Here is a 23,139-nt window from a genome sequence, read left to right as displayed (position 1 = left end):
CCCTATTTGAATTGTTGATTTTGGCACCGCCTAGCCTGTCCTTTAGCTTTGGAGCCTAAGATCTGCGCCAAAAAGATTGGGTTGCCACGGTAACCAGGGTCACACCGCAGGCTGAGGCTGGAAAGTGACACATACAACAGCCAGCTCACAGCAACCTTCACAAGCACATTGCAGCAACTCACCACCATTAAATTATTAAACTGTTTGACAAAAGTCTATCTCCCCCCGATGCCGGTATCCGCTAGTATCCCAGGCCAAAGAGCCTCCCAATGCCGGTACCCGCTACTATCCTTGGCTGAAGGGCCTCCCGATGCCGGTGCCCACCACGATCCCAGGCCGAAGTGCCTCCCGCTTCCCAGTACCCGCTACTATCTCAGGTCGAAGGGCCTCCCGATGCCAGTATCTACTACTATCCCTGGCTGAAGGACCACCCCTCTCCCGGTACCCGCTCCTAACTCTGGCCGAAAGGTCCCCCCTCGCCCTCCCCCTCTCTCCCCTCTCTGCTGCTGCTGTCCAGGCCCTGGAAATGCATCTGCTGCACTAATTTTCTTAACTGCCCAGAAGGTTTTTCCACAGAGGTCACATTTGCCGTCCTCAGAAAAATTGCTTAAATGGCCAGAATTGGTGCCGGTTACGCCCCCAGTGAGGTTTTTAAAAAAAACTAACCTAAAAAAAAAAATCATAATTAACTGAGTTACACTGCTGCACAATCTTTGGGGAAACTTGGATTTTTAAAATTTAGACCAAAAAAAAGCCGCGAATAACTGGGGAAAATTGAGCCTAATGAAAGGATAGCTGTAACCCGAGTTGTGCAAACCTTGCTGGACACAAGAGTTTCTGAATGAGTTGAGCATCTAATACAAACACACTTGCAAAATTGTTACTGGCTTCACACACTCAAGCTCAAACATACTTGGCTTGAGGAATAGCAAGAAACACTCGGTCACCTATATAAGGTGGAGGACGGGGTTTCTGGAACACAGATTCCAAAAGATGGTCACCTCACAGACAGGCTGAGTGATAGAAGGTAAGGATTTTAAGCAGGCAACCATCCAGCAAGGTGGGAAGAGAAGGAGGAAGTAGTGCAGAGGTCCTGAGGTCACTGCTTTAGCAAGTCTGTTATCAATACTGAATAATTGATCCAAAGACACTGATTCAAGAGAGGTCCATGACACAATGGATAGAGTGGTTGAAGGGAGGGGAAAAGAGCGCAGAAATAGTGGTCGTGGGAGAATTGATATGAAGAAGAATAACCAGTCACTCATTTTTGTAACCACAAACCCGAGTCCCAAATGGTTTGTTGTATCATAAGGTCAGGGTCAGAGCCATAACAAAGCAAAAGTCCTTGCAAGAAGAGCGTTTGGAAATCATGGCTCACGTTGCAACCAACATAGGGAAGAATGGGTTTCAGGTCCAACAAAAAATGTTCCATCAGTTAGGAAGTACATTAAGAAGTAGAACCTCAAAGTTGCTAGCCTCAGGATTACTATCAGTGCCACACATTAGCCAGTACAACAACAGCCAGATTAGGGAGGAACCGGTTCTGGGGGAGGTGGGACTAGTACAAACCGGACGGTCTGCACCTGGACAGGACCGGAACCAATGTCCGAGCGGGAGTGTTTGCTAGTGCTGTTGGGGAGGTGTTAAACTAATATGGCAGGGGGATGAGAACCTATGCAGGGAGACAGTGGGAAGTAGAATGGGGGCAGAAGCAAACGATAGAAAGAAGAAAAGTAAAAGTGGAGGGCAGAGAAACCGAAGGCAAAAAGCAAAAAGGGCCACATTACAGCAAAATTCTAAAGGGGCAAAGTGTTAGAAAGACAAGCCTGAAGACTCTGTGCCTCAATGCGAGGAGTATTCAGAATAAGGTGGACGAATTAACTGCGCAGATAGCAGTTAACGGGTATGATGTAATTGGCATCACAGAGACATGGCTCCAAGGTGACCAAGGCTGGGAACTCGACATCCAGGGGTATTCAACATTTAGATAGAAAGGAAAAGGAGGCAGGGTGGCATTGCTGGTTAAAGAGGAAATTAATGCAATAGTAAGAAAGGACATTAGCTTGGATGACGTGGAATCAGTATGGGTGGAGCTACAAAATACCAAAGGGCAGAAAACGCTAGTGGGAGTTGTGTACAGACCACCAAACAGTAGTAGTGAGGTTGGGGACAGCATCAAACACAAAATTAGGGATGCATGCAATAAAGGTACAGCAGTTATCACGGATTACTTTAATCTACATATTGATTGGGCTAACCAAACTGGTAGCAATGCGGTGGAGGAGGATTTCCTGGAGTGTATTAGGGATGGTTTTCCAGACCAATATGTCGAGGAACCGAGCTGGCCATCCTAGACTGGGTGATGTGTAATGAGAAAGAACTAATTAGCAATCTTGTTGTGCGAAGCCCCTTGGGGAAGAGTGACCATAACATGGTAGAAGTATTTATTAAGATAGAGAGTGACACAGTTAATTCAGAAACTAGGGTCCTGAAGTTAAGGAAAGGTAACTTCGATAGCTTGAGGCGTGAATTGGCTAGAATAGACTGGCAAATTATACTTAAAGGGTTGACGGTGGATAGGCAATGGCAAACATTTAAAGATCACATGGATGAACTTCAGCAATTGTACATCCCTGTTTGGAGCAAAAATAAAACGGGGAAGGTGGCTCAACCGTGGCTAACAAGGGACATTAAGGATAGTGTTAAATCCAAGGAAGAAGCATATAAATTGGCCAGAAAAAGCAACAAACCTGAGGACTGGGAGAAATTTTGAATTCAGCAGAGGAGGACAAAGGGTTTAATTAAGAGGGGGAAAACAGAGTACGAGAAGAAGCTTGCCAGGAACATAAAAACTGACTGCAAAAGCTTCTATAGATATGTGAAGAGAAAAAGATTAGTGAAGACAAATGTAGGTCCCTTGCAGTCGGATTCAGGTGAATTTATAATGGGGAACAAAGAAATAGCAGACCAATTGAACAAATACTTCGGTTCTGTCTTCACGAAGGAAGATACAAATAACCTTCCGGAAGTACTAGGGGACCGAGGGTCTAGTGAGGAGGAGGAACTGAAGGATATCCTTATTAGGCGGGAAATTTTGTTAGGAAAATTGATGGGATTGAAGGCCGATAAATCCCCGGGGCCTGATAGTCTGCATCCCAGAGTACTTAAGGAAGTGGCCCTAGAAATACTGGATGCATTGGTGATCATTTTCCAACAGTTATCGACTCTGGATCAGTTCCTATGGACTGGAGGGTAGCTAATGTACCACCACTTTTTAAAAAAAGGGAGAGAGAGAAAATGGGTAATTATAGACCGGTTAGCCTGACACCTGTAGTGTGGAAAATGTTGGAATCAATTATTAAGGATGAAATAGCAGCGCATTTGGAAAGCAGTGACAGAATCGGTCCAAGTCAGCATGGATTTATGAAGGGTGAATCATGCTCGACAAATATTCTGGAATTTTTTTTGAGGATGTAACTAGTAGAGTGGACAAGGGAGAACCAATGGATGTGGTGTATTTGGACTTTCAAAAGGCTTTTGACAAGGTCCCACACAAGAGATTGTTGTGCAAAATCAAAGCACGTGGTATTGGGGGTAGTATACTGACGTGGTTGGAAAACTGGTTGGCAGACAGGAAGCAGAGAGTCGGGATAAACGTGTTCTTTTCAGAATGGCAGGCAGTGACTAGTGGAGTGCTGCAGAGCTCAGTGCTGGGAACCCAGCTCTTTACAATATACATCAATGATTTGGATGAAGGAATTGAGTGTAATATCTCTAAGTTTGCAGATGACACTAAATTGGGAGGCAGTGTGAGCTGTGAGGGGGACGCTAGGAGGCTGCAGGGTGACTTGGACAGGTTAGGTGAGTGGGCAAATGCATGGCAGATGCAGTATAATGTGGATAAATGTAAGGTTACCCACTTTGGGAGCAAAAACGCGAAGACAGATTATCTGAATGCCGGCAGATTAGGAAAAGGGGAGGTGCAACAAGACCTGGGTGTCATGGTTCATCAGTCATTGAAAGTTGACATACAGGTACAGAAGGCGGTGAAGAAGGCAAATGGTATGTTGGCCTTCATAGCTAGGGGATTTGAGTATAGGAGCAGGGAGGTCTTACTGCAGTTGTACAGGGCCTTGGTGAGGCCTCACCTGGAATATTGTGTTCAGTTTTAGTCTCCTAATCTGAGGAAAGACATTCTTGCTATTGAGGGAGTGCAGCGAAGGTTCACCAGACTGATTCCCGGGATGGCAGGACTGACATATGAGGAGAGACTGGATCAACTGGGCCTTTATACATTGGAGTTTAGAAGGATGAGAGGGGATCTCATAGAAACATATAAGATTCTGACGGGACGGGACAGGTTAGATGCAGGTAGAATGTTCCCGATGTTGGGGAAGTCCAGAACCAGGGGTCACAGTCAAAGGATAAGGGGTAAGCCATTTAGGACCGAGATGAGGAGAAACTTCTTCATTCAGAGAGTTGTTAACCTGTGGAATTCCCTACCGCAGAGAGTTGTTGATGCCAGTTCATTGGATGTATTCAAGAGGGAGTTAGTTATAACCATTACGGCTATGGGGATCAAGGGGTATGGAGAGAAAGCAGGAAAGGGGTACTGAGGGAATGATCAGCCATGATCTTATTGAATGGTGGTGCAGGCTCGAAGGGCCGAATGGCCTACTCCTGCACCTATTTTCTATGTTTCTAATATATGGCTGGAGATGTAGAAGGAAAGGGATTAGCATTAGCACTAGTTCTGGAGCAGAAATGAGCTGCACTGACAGGTCAGTTTATGTCAGAACAAAGCAGGGACCAGTATATTCATGGGAGGGTTAATTAGACCGGTGGGGGAGGATTTAAACTAATATGGCAGGAAGTAAGGGAAAAACAATAGTTGGCAGGTTGGAAGGGAAAGTAAACTCCACGTGTTTAAACAGCGAGAAAGTAAAAAAGTTGAAAGAGGTTAAACACAGTAGATAGTAAAAGACAAAAAAAAAAATCTGGAAATGGCAAAACAAAAAGGGAAAAATTACCAGAGGAATTAAAACCAAAAATGAATGTATATTAATGCATAGAGTATGAGAAACAAAATTGAGAGAATTAGAATTATTGATTAAAATAGAAAATGATGGAATAGCAGTAGCTGAAACTTGATTGTAGCCAAGTCAGGATTAGCAAATAAAAGATAACCAAGTATAAAACTTTGAGGACGGAGAAGGAAAAAGAGGGAGAAGGCATAGCAGCGTTAGAGATAATTGGTAGAACACCCAACTTCGACAGGGGCATAAAAGAGGTGGCAGTGGATCAACCAGTTATAGACCTGCATGGTTTTTCTTTCAATTGAAGTCAGTGGAAAGAAAAATCAGGCGGGCTGCGTAACAAGTGATCAATTCACCACTGTCTATTTTAAGCCCCTCCAGAAGTTGAAAGTTTCACCCACTATGATAGCATTAGTGTTTACGGGTTTAAATGAGGCGGTCAAAAGGGGAGGAAAAATAATTCTTTTTTCTTATATAATGTACTAATTTTTACATACCTTGTTGATATGTTCAAGTGTGACAGATGCTATTTGGTCCAGCAGACCAGTATGCAGGCAGTTTGTTTTGGTTAGAAATAGTGAAAATTCAGGAACATTGGACCAAGTCATCTGATCAATCAATCGTTCAAAGGTTGCCATAGTTTCTTCTGCAAGGACTTCTTCAAACCATTCTCCGGAGACGTATTTTAGCTCTTCTATTAGCAAGTCCATACGATCTGCCTTCTGCAGCCTCTCCAAACCACATTTATTTAGCTTTTGAAGTAGCTTCACATATACTGTTGCTGTGCCAGCTTGGTATGAGGAGCCATTCCGTACCCACTTGGTGATAGCAATGGCAAATGCATTCAAGTCACTTAAGTTACACTGGGGCAAGACAGCATCAATACGTGCAGGGATCAAGTGATCAGTTCGAGGAGGGGAAAGCAGGGAGAGAACCCGAGTTAACATGGACACCTCATAGGGGACAACACTGAGATGAAGATAACTGAAGTGGGGTGGGTGGGGTGGGGAAGAAAAGACAAAAATGAGTATTTAGAAGTGCCAAACGTGCTGGTAACTTTCCACTATGCACTCATATCTGATGGGAATGAGATTTAGACCACGCTGTTGGTTAAATATGCAAACCTGAGCTACAATAATTTCCCAGTTAAAAATAAAAGTTATCAAATATTTACTGAGAGCTGATTAATGTATTTATACTGAGAATAGAGGCAATCCAGGAGTGTTTTGTAAATAGGCATTGCTCTCCATGCAGTGCAGATGTGAAAATCAGCTTATATGATTCACACATGGTGATCACTAACCTATAATTAGAGAACTCCATGTGTGACTTAATCAATACTTAGCTTTAAGTTGTAATTTTGAAATGAAGAAATATTAAGAGATGTAGTGCTCTGCATCTGAATTTCCACTGCAGCTCAGCAAGGCCAAATCATGCTATCTTGTAAAATAACCAGTGTATTCATCAAGATTCATCATTAATTACATAGAATGTACAGCACAGAAACAAACCATTCAGCCCAACTGGTCTCTGTCAGTGTTTATGCTCCACACAAACCTCTGCTCACCCTACTTCATCTAATCCGATCAGCATATCCTTCTAACATTTTTTTTTGTGTAAACGTTTAGCTGTATCCTGTCTCTATTGGTCTCCCTATTTTAGTGTTGTCACTAAATTTGATCAACTTATCGTTACTTTTTGTCATTTATTTAGATTAATAGGTTATTAGGTTAAAACCACTCCCTCCCCAGTTTTATTGTGGCCCAGTTTCTTTTTGTTTAAATCAGCTTCTTGTCCAGTTCCACATTCTACCCTAGATTCTTGTGGTTTTCATGTCAAAAGGCTTTCTGTAAGTCCAAATAAACTGGATTGCAGTGATCACTATTGTCCATCTATAATATGCTCAAGGAAGTTTAAGTGGTTTGTCAATCAGAATTTTCCTCTTCTAAATCCATGTTGACTGTTTATTAGGTCATGTAGGCCCTCAAGATAGATTCAATTACTTTATTCATTATTGATATTAAACTAATGGATCTGTAGTTGTTTGCGTCAGACATGATGTTCTTTTTACAATAATTGTTGATCCTGTGAAAACTTACATGGAACAGTGCCATCATAGGTACAACTGGAAACAAACAGTTCACATACTTCTAATACATTACAGGTTTATACTACAAACATGCTGTCAACTTAAACGCCATTCCCTACTCACCAACTCCATCCTCCTTCCTGACCACTGTCTGAGGCTGAACCATACTGTTCGCAACCGTGGTGTCCTAGTGACCTCGAGCTGAGCTTCTGACCCCATGTCCTCTCCATCACCAATACCGTCTACTCTCTTAACACTGCCCCACCTCAGCTCATCTGCTGCTGAATTGCTCCTCCATGCATTTGTTGCCTCCAAACTCGATTACTCCAATACTTTCCTGGCCGGTCTCTCACCTTGCACTCTCTGTAAACTTGAGCTCATCCAAATCCCAGCTTCCCCTATCCTAACTTGCATCAAGTTCCATTCACCCATTATCCCTGTGCTGACTGACCTTCTTTGGCTCCCAGTCTGGCAATGCCTTGATTTAAAAATTCTCATCCTTGTTTTCAAATCCATCCATGGCCTCAGCCCTAACCTCCTCCAACCCTACAACGCTCCGGAGATCTCTGTGCCCCTCCAATTCTGGCCTCTTGCACATCGCCGAATTTCATTGCTCCACCGTGCCTTCAGCTGCCTAGGCCCCAAGGTCTGCAATTCCCTCCTTCAACCTCTCCACCTCTCTATCCTCCCTTAAGACGCTCCTGAAATACAACCTCTTCACCTGTCCAATATGTCCTTTTGTGGCTCGGTGTCTAATTTTGTTTGATAACACTCCTGTGAAGTGTCTTGGGATGTTTTTAGGTGCTATATAAATGCAAGTTCTTATGCCAGCAGCAAACTTGCACTTTAAAGGGGGTACATGATTATAGGTATGCCTTGGGTTTGAAGTGTGGAGTTTAAAAAAAAATGAGCAAACAGTAATACCACAAAGATCAGTAAAAATGAGGGAGGCTATTCTGCTCACCTAGGTCATCCTTTAACTGTCTCTTGAATGCCTTCACTACCCTATGCTGAAGCCTATTCCATGTATTAGTCACTCTTTACTTGAAGAAATGCTTCCTGACATCAGCCGTGAACTTGCTTTATTTACCAGTTTATAAATAAATACCCTGGTGCTGCAAACATGGGTTGACTTGAAATAGCACTTTGGACTAAACATTTTATCAAAAGCAAACCACTTCTTTTACTGTAAGGCAATTTTTGAAGGTACCCAATTTTTTTTCCTGAAAGTTACATAACTTTCACTGAGCATTTGAAAAAATATTGAACACTTGCTGTTACAAGGTGTACAAAATCTCAGTGCCCAAAGCACCACATTGATTTCAGTAAAATATAGCATTATTTACATGCTGTTGATTAATGCACAATAGAAAAGGCCAAAATATTGAACAGCTGAGAATTCTATTAGCATTTCAAGTTTATTCAAAAAATGCAACTAGTGGTTCTGCATTACAGAAAATCAATTTTGCATGTGTTCTGAAAGATTTATTAAAAAGGCTGCATAGAAGCAAGAATTCTAAGTTACTATTTCACTTGTTTGATCAGCCAAGATATGTTAAATGGCAGCACAATAAATACCTATCACGAAAATAGTGTGAGAGATCAATTTTTTCGAATATTCATTTTACCTTACTAACATTCGCCTCAGCTCTGCGTACAATTCTGGATTTTGACAGTGAAGCGACAACAATGCCTGTGTTAATCTTGCAATATCCAATGGCTTGTATTGATCCAATAGCTTGTACAAAGTTGATGCAACTCTGAGCGAGGAGAAAAAAAAAACATTTTCTGGTTTAAGGCAAATACAATAATTTATGGAATCATAGCACAGAGTATAAATACTTTTTACATCCATTACACGTAAGCAATAGAACATACACTTACTTTTGAATTAGTTGTGGATTCCTGCATTCCATCTCTCCCATGGTCTCTACTACTGCTAATGTTTGTGAAGGGCTAAACTCTTCAACCATTAACAAGGTAGTAGATTCAAGCCTTTATGTGGTAAGGAGGAAAAAGATTGTTGCAAGTTATTTTGTTAATTGCACAAGTCAAAACTCATTAAAATATAATAGCGCTAATGTATATAGTTTGACATTTCTGATTGACATTACATATTTTACGGTATTTGCAATCAATTTAAATCAGGTGTTTTTCAATATTAAATGCTAAAAGCTAAATTATGAATAGCTTCCATTCATTTTTTTACTGGGATTTAGTTCAGTCTTTCTTAAATGGATAAAGATCATGAAATTAAAATCTCAAATCAATGACATTTACAGGGTTTTTGAGAGAAACTTTAAAACTATGTAACAATAATAGAAATCTGAAAAACAAAGCACAACTTCACATTTTTCTAATGCAATGAATAACTAAAGAAAATGGTCAGAAGTTATTTTTAGATGCCATAATTGCCAAAGTTATTAACATACCTTTCCCTAATCGCTGGTCCTGATAGAGGTCCTAATGCTGCAAACAGCCTGGCAAAACTGGCAGGATCAGTGTGAGTATTCATAAGTTCAGTAAGTCTCCATTTAGCAGCTAACCGAAAGTCACAATTGTTAAAATGTAGAGACTGGTACACCCCAAGGATTATACTTATATTATCAGCATCTAGTCTTTTTATGTTCTGAAGAAAAATCTTGTTGCATTTTCCCAACAAAGGACGATAATTGAACTTGATATTGCGTAGAAATTGTACGATTCGGCGTGAATTGTTAAACTGATAGCGATCCCTGGTATCTTTGGAGGGATCCCTGGTATCCAATAGAAATTCTGCCTTTTCTATCAGACAATTGCGAAGGCGTGTGGAGACCATTCCAGAAATGCTCAACATTAATGATGAAAGTATCCTATTCAACAGACAGACTTCATTAGCAATGATAGAATTAATGCTTTCAAAATTATTCATTGTTTTGCATAATATTTGATGTTCCATATTGCAACAAAAGTTATACATATTTTCCCTATACCACAGAATTGAATTTAACAGATCGAGTAAATACCAGTAGGGATTGGTACAGGCAAATATTTTGTTTTTTTTAAGTACTATACTGCTATTTTTTTTTAAGATCTATTTTATTGAAATCAAATTGTTTTGTGGTTTAGTCATGATCCATTTATATCATTTCAAGATCACATTCATAAACATCTGAAAAATGTTTGCTTGATTATTTGGTCTGGCAACCATCTTCTATCTTTTGGAATAAAAAAATAATTGCTGGCAACTTACTAGTGCAAAAGAACACCAACTTATCTATAATTGTCAACATTATATTAATCCTTTTGATCAACTTCAGGAAATATGCTTAAAGAAATATTGCTTTATTAAAATACATTAACGAATACACCAACCCCCAAAATTCTACAGCTTCTCCCTTTACGCCCGGAAGGAAAACTTCCATTTATATAGCATCTTATGTTTTTCAGAAACATTCCAAAGCATTTCATGTGCAATGAATTATTTTGAAGTGGAGTTCTTGCTGTTAAGTAAACAAACCTGAAACCAATGCAAGATTAGTGACACAAAAGGCTGCAGTCATAGGAACCAACACCACTAATATTACTTGCCCATTAACAACCTTACCTTGCATCCTGTATAGATTCTAGTTTCCTGCTCACAATATCAGTGATTTCTCCCATTAGTGGACTATGGTACATATGCTGATCAGTCAGACACACAGCAAACTTGGATAATGTAGCCATATTAAACCTGTCATAACAGAAACAGCTTTAAAACAATACTACAGTGGTGTAAATGTGATATTTTATTCAGTCCAGATTTAGGTATTCATTTATCTTTTGGGTTTGGTCACACCAAAATGAACTGGAAGAACAATAGTGTTAAATAGCACCAATAATAATCAAAAAGGTTAATGGAATGCTGGAATATCTAGAAGACTAGAATACAAGGGGGTAGAAGTCATGCTGCAGCTATACAAGGCACCTGATTAGACCACATCTGGAGTACTGTGTCCAATTCTGGGCACCACACCTTACTGGCCTTGGAGGGAGTGCAGCGTAGATTTACTAAAATGATACCTGGATTCCAAAAGTTAAATTACGAGAAGAGATTGTACAAACTAGGGTTGTATCCCTTGCAATTTAGAATATTACGGGGTGATTTGATCAAAGTTTAATTGTTGATTTTAAATCTGGGATTGAAAGATTGTTAACCAAAGATATTAAGGGATATGGGGCAAAGGCTGGTACAGGTATATAGAGTTAGGTCTCAGATCAGCCATTATCACACTAAATGGCAGAACAGGCTTGAGGAGCTAAATGGCCTATTCCTTTTCCTATGTTACTATAATTTGTCTCAATGCAGAAACTACATCAACATCAAAGACATATGTCCTACCAGTCACTACACTATATAATACATTTATTTTCTAATCAGATTTGGCTAGCTTTTTGAGCTGCAGCTTGGCCTCCATTAAGCATTTTACCAGGGCTTATCTAATATATTTAATTCATGACATTTCACTTACCCAAAGACCTCATAACATCATCCAACACTGTATGGGGTAGATTTTTGTCTGTAAATTATTATTGAAAGATAAATCAGGCAGGGCATTTGACCCATTCTACCCAATTTTCCTCTCTATGCACTGCCTGGGTGAGATAGACAAACATCTATCCCTCCAATTCTCTTTAGAAACTGTCATCTCATTCTGCCATCTACCCTCAGTGAGCATTAATATAGCCTGCTTCCTTTTCTTGAAAAGCGGGATTTTAATTATGCTGATTTTTAATGACATTTGATGACTTACACTGGTTACTTTCCATTCTCCAAAACACATTCCCGAAGGGAGAAGATAGAGGATATTCTTTTAGATTTCATAGTATAGAAAGAGTTCCACCTATCACACCCATGCTGGCTCTGAGAAAAATCTACCTCTGCACTTTCCCAATACCCTTACATTGTTCCCCAAATATTTATCCACTTCTCGTAAAAACACTTCAAATGAGAAATCAGTCACAAACCTGACCCAGGTTAATCAAGTTAAATGGGTACTAATGTTTTACTATTTAAAGTTAGTGTTTTAGGGCTCAATTTTGGCCATGACTTGCTCCAATTTTTTTTGGAGTAAGTTGGTTTTCCTGGCGTAAGTTAAAAAACGCCACTTTCCCCAATAAACTTGCTCCAGAGTAACTCAGTTAGGTATGATTTTTTTCAGTTGAGTTTTTTTTTCCCAAAAGGGGGCATTCCCAGCCACTTATGCCATTTTTGGCCAGTTATGCCATTTTGGCCAGCTAAAACTTACTCCAAATCGACTTAGGTCAGCGTATGTGGCCAGTTCTGAAAAACCTTGCGGGCAGTTAAGAAATCGGTGCAGGTTAGTACATTTAAAGCACCAAGACTTACAAAGCACTAAACAAAGCACAAAAAGTAATAAGCAATGAATTAATAAAAAATAGAAGGAAGTGGAGAAGACTTGCACCTAAAGCACCAAGACTTACAAAGCACTAAACACAGCACAAAAAGTAATAAGCATTCAATAAAAAATAAAGAATTGAAGTAAATAATTCAATTAACAAATAAAGAACTGAAGTAAATCCTACCTTCAACTAAACTTGGCAGTGACCAGCCTGTACAGGAGGTCATTTGGCCTGGGATAGGAATGGCAAGACGCACACTGGGAGGCTAGGCTCAACGCGGCATCTATGAAGGGGGAGGGAGGGAGAGGCTGAACGCGGCATCGGTGAAGGGGTGGGATGGCAGGGAAGAGATCTACAGTGTCATCAGTCGGGGGGGGGGGGGGGGTGGGAGAAAGAGAGTTCCACAGCGGCATCGGTGAAGAGGAGGCGAGAGAGATCCACAGCAGCATCAGTGGGGGGGGGGGGGGGGAAGGAGAGAGAGATCCACAGCCGGTGCGATAGACCATTCGGCCAGGAATAGGGGCAGCGAACATCGGGTCGTCCCTTCGGCCAGGGATAGGGGCGGCGAGCATCGGGTCCTGCTCACAGCCTACAGGACACGCTGGGAAGGCGAGAAGTATTCGCGCATGAGGATAGCTGCCGGCACTGCTTTCAGCGCAGTGTTGCAGCTAGGTCCCCCACTCCACTATATACGCCGCGCCAGGACCCGGGACACGCGGCAGAGCGGCCAGGATGGGGACATATTTGTTCGGCGCCAGCGCACAAAGTTGGTGCATCTCGGGTGAATGCGCCCAAAAAATGATTGTGGAAAATTCACCCCAAAATCCTTACAATTTCTCCTCCAAATTGATGCTGCTACCTTGTTCTCAACAGATTATTCCATCATTGCTGTCATGAATTGAATCAGAGCCAAGCACCCAAATATTAACTTTTCAATTCAGTAAAAATAAGGAAAGAAATCTATGAAAAAAGGAGAGAGAAAATGCTGGAAATTCATGGCACTTCTGTCAGCAATCCAATAAGAAATAATAAGAGTTAATACTTTGGGTGCAGAGCTTTGTATTTCCAGCATGTTCAGTTTTATTATATAATCCAGTGAAGCTTTATTTCGAAAAAGAGAACCTATTTTTGGAAAATGAAAGCAGAAGATTCAGGATATTAAACCTAGAGTTTTAACGAACTATCCAACTGTCAGAATTTTAAGAGCATTGGATAGTTTATTCCCCTCTTCAACCCCAACAAAAGTGCTTAATCTAATGCTAAATAATTTGGAAATGACCACATATGCTATTACAAAGTGAATATTCTTGACTACCCTTTCAAGTTTCAACAGACACTACCTTACTAGAATGGATAATGAGACTGAAGTCTTCAAGGAGCTGACATTCATGCCTTCATTAGTTTGTAGTAGTTGAGTAAAAAGTAGTGCAAGGTCCGTAGAAAATGCTAAAGGTCCGTGTTTAGTGCTGCTCTCAGGATTCATACGTCCCCAAAAATGGATTAACATTTCAATAAGGAAGGAAAAGATTATTTTTTAAATGGAAATTTGAAACATCCTTCACCAGTATGGCCTGAACAGTGACCCAACCAGTCCCCAACCACTACCACCCACCTCTATCCAGCTGATCTGGTTTTTCACCTTGAACAGCTTTTCCTTTAACTCCATTTCCTCCAGCTAAAGGGTGCCACAATGGGAACCTGCATGGGTCCCAGTTATTCTTATTGCAAGATATATTGGAACACTTGTTTTCCCCCTGTTCTACTCAGACTGCCTACCTAACCTCTTTCTGTTACATCGATGACTGTGTTGGTGCAGCTTTCTGTTCTCACCCTGATTTAGAGAATTTTGTTAACAATGCTTCAACTTTCCACCTTGTGGTCGATCTCTTAATTTTTTCATTCTCTTTCTATATCTCCAGGGATAGACCTTCCACTAACATCTATTAAAAATCCGCTGGCTCGAACAAATACCTGGATTATACTTCTTCCCAGCCCACTTCCTGCAAGGAGTTCATTCCTCTATCCCAATTTCTGCATCAGACCTGCTCTTTGATGCCACCTTGCAGACCAAAGCTTCTGAAATGTTCCTTTTCCTTCAGCAAAGAATCCCCCTTTGCTATGATAGGCAGACCCCAAGCCGGGTTTGTCTCACTTCCTGTGCTCTGCTCTCATGTCTCTCTCCACACTCCCCACAATGATAAGAGTCCCTCCTTGTCCTCACCTTTCACCCCAACATCGGCTATCCTTCCCCATTGCCTACTTGTGCAAGTGCCGCAGATGACATGCTGACTCACCTTCTTCCATACCACTGTCCAAGATGCCAACACCTCATCCATGTGTGAAGCAATTTGTGTGTACTTCCTTCAGCTTAGTGTAATGTATCTGCTGCTCACTTCATGGTGGCCTTTACACAAGGGAAACCAAAAAATGGTGCAAAACAATTTCCACAAGTGCAGCCATGAGCTCCCTGACACTTGCCACTTCAATTTTCTGTCCTAGTTCCACTCTGGCCTGTCTCTTGCCTGCTTTTTAGTCCCAAGTCTGCTGGATTCTGTTCCATTTAACCCACCTTATCTCATCCCACCACCTCAGCTATACACATCTGCGGTGTTTCTCTCAAATACCTTTAAATTATTTTATAATTCTTCCCAACATCTTAAGTTAACATTGTAATGTCTGTACATAAGGTCTGCCCACAACGAGGGGGCACTACCGTCGGAGGTCCTAGGGTCATAGGTACACTCATGCTGGGCCCGGTATATAATCTGAACTTCACCTTTGTATCTTCACTTCTGGAAGCCATTAAAGACTGACCAGATTACACCTGGTCACTGGCTCACAGTACGGAGTTCATTGTATCATTTCATACACTACAACTGGCGCCAAGGCAAATACGAACCCACGCAAAAGTATGGCGAGCACAGCACGATCGAGTATTGTTGGAATTATCGAGCGATTCAATGAAGGAGAGGATTGGGGAGATTTCACCAATCGTCTTGACCAGTATTTCATGGCAAACAACCTAAACAAAGACGAGGATGCAGAGAAGCGTAGGGCAGTTCTTCTCACCGTCTGTGGTCCCACAATCCTCGCACTCATCAAGAATCTGCTCTCACCCACTCTTCCTACAGAAAAGGATTACAAAGAACTGTGTGCTCTAGTTCGGGAATACCTTAAACCCACAGAAGGAATCCTCATATCCAGATATCGCTTCTATACGCACGTTCGTCCAGAAGGCCAGGACGTAGCGGCATTTGTTGCCGACCCGAGACATCTTGTAAGGCCTTGCAAATTTGGGCCTGTGCTGGAAGACAGACTGCGTGACTTTTTCGTGATCGGGGTCAACCACGAGGCGACCTTAAGTAAGCTGCTGGCTGCGGAGACGCCAGACCTCAGCAAGGTCATCACCATTGCCCAGGCTTGCATGTCCACGCAGAAAAGCACGAAGCAGATATCGCAACACAACAGGAAATCCACGGCAAGTACTGTGTACAAAATTGTATCGACGGCCGGCAGAGCTGCACGTGGTAGGGCCTACTCGACTGCGTCTGCAAGCCCGGGAGCTGCTCAAAGTTCACCATCGAGGGCCTACTCGACTGCGTATGCGAGAACGGGAGCCGCTCAAAGCCCGCCTTCGGGCGTAAATCCGAGCTCAACGTGTTGGCGTTGCGGGGACAATCACCGACCCCATCAGTGCCACTTCAGGCAGTATGCATGCAGAGGGTGTGCGAAGATGGGGCACCTTCAGTGGACGTGTCCACAGCGGAGCAAGCGAGCTGCGACATACCACTTGGATGATGATCAATTCAGCGTGGATCTGGCGATGCAGCCCAAGACATTCAAGAGCTCTGAAGAGGAAGTGTAGAGCATACGTGCATTCCTAACAAAGAGCCAACCGATAATGATGGAGGTAAACTTAAACTGCGTGCTGGTATCCATGGAAATAGACACAGGTGCGAGTCAATCTATAATGAGCCAGAGGACTTTCGAAAAGCTGTGGGAGACCAAGGCAGAGAGATCCAAGCCGAGTCTGATAAATGCGAAGTTGTGTACCTACACCAAAAAACTCATACTATGGATCGGTAGTGCAGCAGTAAGAATGTCGTACGAGGGAGCGGTTCATGATCTACCGTTATGGATTATCCCGGGTAACGGCCCATCATTATTCGGCAGGAGTTGGCTCGAGAAAATAAAATGGAAATGGTACGATGTCAAAGCTTTGTCATAAACGGATGATGTGTGTGCTCAAGTGCTGAGCAAATTTCCCTCACTGTTTGAACCGGGAATTGGCAGCTTCAAGGGAGCCAAGGTGCAGATTCACCTAGGCCCAGACACAAGGCTCATCCATCTACGCAGGGAGGCAGAGGGAAGTAAAAATGGGGGCAGAAACAAAAGGTAGGAAGGAGAAAAACAAGAGTGGAGGGCAGAGAAATCAAGCGCAAAAATCAAAAATGGCCACATTACAACATAATTCTAAAAGGACAAAGATTGTTAAAAAAAACAAGCCTGAAGGCTCTGAGTCTCAATGCGAGGAGCATTCGTAATAAAGGTGAATAAATTAACTGCGCAGATAACTGTTAGCGGTTATGATGTAATTGGGATTACGGAGACATGGCTCCAGGGTAACCAAGGCTGGGAACTCAACATTCAGGGGTATTCAATATTCAGGAAGGATAGACAGGAAGGAAAAGGAGGTGGGGTGGCATTACTGGTTAAAGAGGAGATTAACACAATAGTTACGAAGGACATTAGCTTGGATGGTGTGGAATCTATATGGGTAGAGCTGCGAAACACCAAAGGGCAGAAAACGTTAGTGGGAGTTGTGTACAGACCACCAAACAGTAGTAGGGAGCTTGGGGATGGAATTAAACAGGAAATTAGGGACGTGTGCAATAAGGGTACAGCAGTTATCATGGATGACTTTAATCTACATATAGATTGGGCTAACCAAACTGATAGCAGTACTGTGGAGGAGTATTTCCTGGAGTGTATAAGGGATGGTTTTCCAGACCAATATGTCGAGGAACCAACTAGAGAGCAGGCCATCCTAGACTGGGACTTGTGTAATGAGAGAGGATTAATTAGCAATCTGGTTGTGCGAGGCCCCTTGGGGAAGAGTGACCATAATATGGTAGAATTTTTCACTAAGATGGAGAGTGACACAGTTAATTCAGAGACTAGGGTCCTGAACTTAAAGAATGGTAACTTCGATGGTATGAGACGTGAATTGGCTATGATTGACTGGCGAATGATACTTAAAGGGCTGACGGTGGATAGGCAATGGCAGACATTTAAAGTTCACATGAATGAACGACAACAATTGTACATCTCTGTCTCGGCATAAAAATAAAAAGGGGAAGGTGGCTCAACCGTGGCTCACAAGGGAAATTAGAGGTCGTGTTAAATCCAAGGAAGAGGCATATAAATTGGACAGAAAAAGCAGCAAACCTGAGGACTGGGAGAAATTTAAAATCCAGCAGAGGAGGACTAAGGGTTTAATTAGGAGGGGGAAAACAGTACGAGAGTAAGCTTGCAGGGAACATATAAGCTGACTGCAAAAGCTTCTATAGATATGTGAAGAGAAAAAGATTACTGAAGACTAATGTAGGTCCCTTGCAGTCAGAATTCATAATGGGGAACAAGGAAATGACAGAACAATTGAACAAATACTTTGGTTCTGTCTTCACTAAGGAAGACACGAATAACCTCCCGAAAGTAATAGTGAACCGAGGGTCTAGCGAAAAGGAGGAACTGAAGAAAATCCTTATTAGTCAGGAAATTGTGTTAGGGAAATTGATGGGATTGAAGGCCGATAAATCCCCAGGGCCTGATAGTCTGCATCCCAGAGTACTTAAGGAAGTGGCCCCAGGAATGGTCATTTTCCAACATTCAAGAGACTCTGGATCAGTTCCTATGGATTTTAGGTTAGCTAATTAACCCCACTTTTTAAAAAAGGAGGGAGAGAGAAAACAGGGAACTATAGACCGGTTAGCCTGACATCGGTAGTGGGGAAAATGTTGGAATCAATTATTAAAGATGTATAGCAGCGCATTTGGAAAGCAGTGACAGGATCAGTCCAAGTCAGCATGGATTTATGAAAGGGAAATCATGCTTGACAAATCTTCTAGCATTTTTTGAAGATGTAACTAGTAGAGTGGACAAGGGAGAACAGTGGATGTGATGTATTTGACTTTCAAAAGGCTTTTGACAAGGTCCAACACAAGAGATTAGTATGCAAAATTAAAGCACATGGTATTGGGTGTATTATATTGACGTGGATAGAGAACTGGTTGGCAGACAGGAAGCAAAGAGTAGGAATAAACAGGTCCTTTTCAGAACGGCAGGCAGTGAATAGTGGGGTACCGCAAGGTTCAGTGCTGGGACCCCAGCTATTTACAATATACATTAATGATTTAGACGAAGGAATTGAATGTAATATCTCCAAGTTTGCAGATGACACTAAGCTGGGTGGCAGTGTGAGCTGCGCGGAGGTAGCTAGGAGGCTGCAGGGGGACTTAGATATGTTAGGTGAGTGGGCAAATGCATGGCTGATGCAGTATAATGTGGATAAATGTGAGGTTATCCACTTTGGTGGCAAAAACAGGAAGGCAGATTATCTGAATGGTGACCGATTAGGAAAAGGGGAGATGCAACGAGGCCTGGGTGTCATGGTACATTAGTCATTGAATGTTGGCAAGCAGATACAGCAGGCGGTGAAGGCGGCAAATGGCATGTTGGCCTTCATAGTGAGAGGATTTGAGTATAGGAGCAGGGAGGTCTTACTGCAGTTGTACAGGGCCTTGGTGAGGCCACACCTTGAATATTGTGTTCAGTTTTGGTCTCCTAATCTGAAGAAGGATGTTCTTGCTATTGAGGGAATGCAGCGAAGGTTCACCAGACTGATTCCCGGCATGGCAGGACTGACATATGAAGAAAGACTGGATTGACTAGGCTTATATTCACTGGAATTTAGATGAATGAGAGGGGATCTCATAGAACTATATAAAATTCTGACTGGATTGGACGGGTTAGATGCAGGAAGAATATTCCCGATGTTGGGGAAGTCCAGAACCAGGGGTCACAGTCTAAGGATAAGGGATAAGCCATTTAGGACCAAGATGAGGAGAAACTCCATCACTCAGAGTTGTGAACCTGTGGACTTCTCTACCACAGAAAGTTGTTGAGGCCAGTTCATTAGATATATTCCAAAAGGAGTTAGATATGACCCTTATAACTAAAGGGATCAATGGGTATGGAGAGAAAGCTGGAATGGGGTAGTGAAGTTGCATGATCAGCCATGATCATATTGAATGGTGGTGCAGGCTCAAAGGGCCAAATGGCCTACTTCTACACCTATTTTCTATGTTTCTATCACAAAGCCAGGGTGGTCCCGCACATGATGAGAGAAAAGGTCAAGCTCGAATAGGGCAGGCTACAACACGAGGGGATCATCTCACCAGTCGAATTTAATGAATGGTCCAATCCCATTGTTCCGGTGTTAAAGAGCGATGGCATGGTCAGGATTTGTGGAGACTACAAGATCCAGATCAACCGAGTTTTGAAACAAGATCAGTACCCACTACCGAAAGCTGATGACCTGTTTGCAACGCTAGCCGGTGGAGAATCGTTCACCAAATTGGATCTAACGTCGGCCTACATGACACAGGAACTGTTTGAATCATCAAAGAAACTTATGTGCATCAACACGGCAGTTGGTGAGAGGCGGGAGCAGCGTCGGAGCAGCCTATAAAGGCCCAGCGGATGTTCCAAAGGCAGCAGCAGTTGGCGAGAGGCGGGAGCAGTGTCGGAGCGGCCTATAAAGGCGTGCTTGTGCAGCTACAGCGGGGAGAGAAGGCAAAAAAGAAGTAGAAAGGAATGAAAAGGTGACGTCACAGCCAAGGGGGTAAGTGATTGGCTGGTGATTGGTGAGTAGCTTTTCTTTTTCTTTTTTATATCAGTAAATAAACTGTATCATTGTTGTTACCAATTTAAGGGTATCTAAGGGTTAAGGCATGGCAGGAGAGCTCGGTCACGTGATATGCTCCTCCTGTACCATGTGGGAACTCAGGGACACTTCCGGTGTCCCTGACGACTACGTGTGTGAGAAGTGTATCCGCCTCCATCTCCTGACGGACTGCGTTGCGGAATTGGAGCTGAGGGTGGATTCACTCTGGAGCATCCACGATGCTGAGAATGACATAAGTGGCACGTGTAGTGAGTTGGTCTTACCGCATGAGAAGGATCCACAGCCAGCTAGGGAATGGAAGACCAGTAGGAAGAGTAGTACAAAGAAGGTAGTGCAGGGGTCCCATCTGGTCATCCCCCTGCAAAACAGATACACTGCTTTGAGTGCTGTTGAGGGAGATGACTCATCAGGGGAGAGCAGCAGCAGCCAAGTTCATGGCACCGTGGCTGGCTCTGTTGTACAGGGGGCATGAAAAGGAGTGGGAGAGCGATAGTGATAGGGGATTCAATCATAAGAGGAATAGATAGGCGTTTCTGTGGCCGCAATCGAGACTCCAGGATGGTATGTTGCCTCCCTGGTGCAAGGGTCAAGGATGTCTCCGAGCGAGTGCAGGACATTCTAAAAAGGGAGGGAGAACAGCCAGTTGTCGTGGTGCACATTGGTACTGACGACATAGGTAAAAAAAGGGATGAGGTCCTACGAGACAAATTTAAGGAGCTAGGAGCTAAATTAAAAAGTAGGACCTCAAAGGTAGTAATCTCGGGATTGCTACCAGTGCCACGTGCTAGTCAGAGCAGGAATCGCAGGATAGCACAGATGGAATACGTGACTTGAGCAGTGGTGCAGCAGGGAGGGATTCAAATTCGTGGGGCATTGGAACAGGTTCTGGGGGAGGTGGGACCAGTACAAACTGGACGGTCTGCACTTGGGCAGGACCGGAACCAATGTCCTAGGGGGAGTGTTTGCTAGTGCTGTTGGAGAGGAGTTAAACTAATATGGCAGGGGTATGGGAACCAATACAGGGAGACAGAGGGAAACAAAAACAAAAGACAGAAAAGAGATGAGTAAAAGTGGAGGGCAGAGAAACCAAAGACAAGAAACAAAAAGGGCCACTGAATATAAAAGGGCTGCAGGAGGGGTCAAAACTAAAAATCATGGTTTAAAAACGAGGATGAAAACGCTCTACCTAAATGCACGCAGCATTCGAAATAAAGTAAATGAGTTGACGGCACAAATCATTACAAATGGGTATGATTTGGTGGCCATTACAGAAACATGGTTGCAAAGTGGCCAAGACTGGGAATTAAACATACAGGGGTATCCGATGATTCAGAAAGATAGGCAAGAAGGGAAAGGAGGTGGGGTAGCTCTGTTAATAAAAGATGATATCAGGGCAGTTGTGAGGGATGATATTGGCTCCAATGAACAAAATGTTGAATCATTGTGGGTGGAGATTAGAGATAGTAAGGGGAAAAAGTCACTGGTCGGCGTAGTTTATAGGCCCCCAAATAATAACTTCACGGTGGGACGGGGAATAATCAAGGGTATAATGGAGGCATGTGAAAAAGGAACGGCAGTAGTCATGGGGGATTTTAACCGACATATCGATTGGTCAAATCAAATTGCACAGGGTAGCCTAGAAGAGGAATTGATTGAATGCATACGGGATTGTTTCTTAGAACAGTATGTAACAGAACCGACAAGAAGCAAGCCATCTTAGATCTGGTCCTGTGTAATGAGACAGGAAAAATAAACGATCTCCGAGTAAAAGATCCTCTCGGAATAAGTGATCACAATATGGTTGAATTTGTAATACAGATTGAGGATGAGGAAGTTGTGTCAGAAACGAGCGTACTATGCTTAAACAAAGGGGACTACAATGGGATGAGGGCAGAGTTGGCTAAAGTAGACTGGAAACAAGGACTAAACGGTGGCACAACTGAGGAACAGTGGAGGACTTTTAAGGAGCTCTTTCATAGTGCGCAACAAAAATATATTCCAGTGAAAAAGAAGGGCGGCAAGAGAAGGGATAACCAGCCGTGGATAACCAAGGAAATAAAGGAAAGTATCAAATCAAAGACCAATGCATATAAGGTGGCCAAGGTTAGTGGGAAACTAGAGGATTGGTAAAATTTTAAGCAACAGCAAAGAATGACTAAAAAAGCAATAAAGGGAAGATAGATTACGAAGGTAAACTTGCGCAAAACATAAAAACAGATAGTAAAAGCTTTTACAGATATATAAAGCGGAAAAGAGTGACTAAAGTAAATGTTGGTCCCTTAGAAGATGAAAATGGGGATTTAATAATGGGAAATGTGGAAATGGCTGAGACCGTAAACAATTATTTTGCTTCCGTCTTCACAGTGGAAGACACAAAAACCATGCCAAAATTTGCAGGCCACAGGAATGTGCGAAGGGAGGACCTTGAGACAATCACTATCACTAGGAGGATAGTGCTGGACAGGCTAATGGGACTGAAGGTAGACAAGTCCCCTGGTCCTGATGAAATGCATCCCAGGGTATTAAAAGAGATGGCGGAGGTTATAGCAGATGCATTCGTTATAATCTACCAAAATTCTCTGGACTCTGGGGAGGTACCAGCGGATTGGAAAGCAGCTAATGTAACGCCTCTGTTTAAAAAAGGGGGCAGGCAAAAGGCAGGTAAC

The 23,139-nt window shown here is 42.7% G+C and overlaps 1 protein-coding gene across 1 annotated transcript in view; it reads right to left on the bottom strand.

Moving 5' to 3' along the window:
- fastkd1 (FAST kinase domains 1) overlaps window positions 1–23,139 on the bottom strand; it is an 82,952-nt gene that overhangs the window by 29,053 nt on the left and 30,760 nt on the right. Inside the window, exons 4-8 of the mRNA XM_070875705.1 lie at window positions 10,712–10,837; window positions 9,558–9,977; window positions 9,010–9,120; window positions 8,754–8,885; window positions 5,534–6,020 (exon numbers count right to left, since the gene is read on the bottom strand). Coding sequence (XP_070731806.1) covers window positions 5,534–6,020; window positions 8,754–8,885; window positions 9,010–9,120; window positions 9,558–9,977; window positions 10,712–10,837 — 1,276 coding nt within the window. The remainder of the gene's footprint in view (window positions 1–5,533; window positions 6,021–8,753; window positions 8,886–9,009; window positions 9,121–9,557; window positions 9,978–10,711; window positions 10,838–23,139) is intronic.

This window comes from Pristiophorus japonicus, chromosome 3 (assembly GCF_044704955.1).
Source record: "Pristiophorus japonicus isolate sPriJap1 chromosome 3, sPriJap1.hap1, whole genome shotgun sequence".
NCBI lineage: Eukaryota > Metazoa > Chordata > Chondrichthyes > Pristiophoridae > Pristiophorus > Pristiophorus japonicus.
Note: the sequence above shows the minus strand (reverse complement) of the source record. Positions and strands in the feature narration are given on the sequence as shown.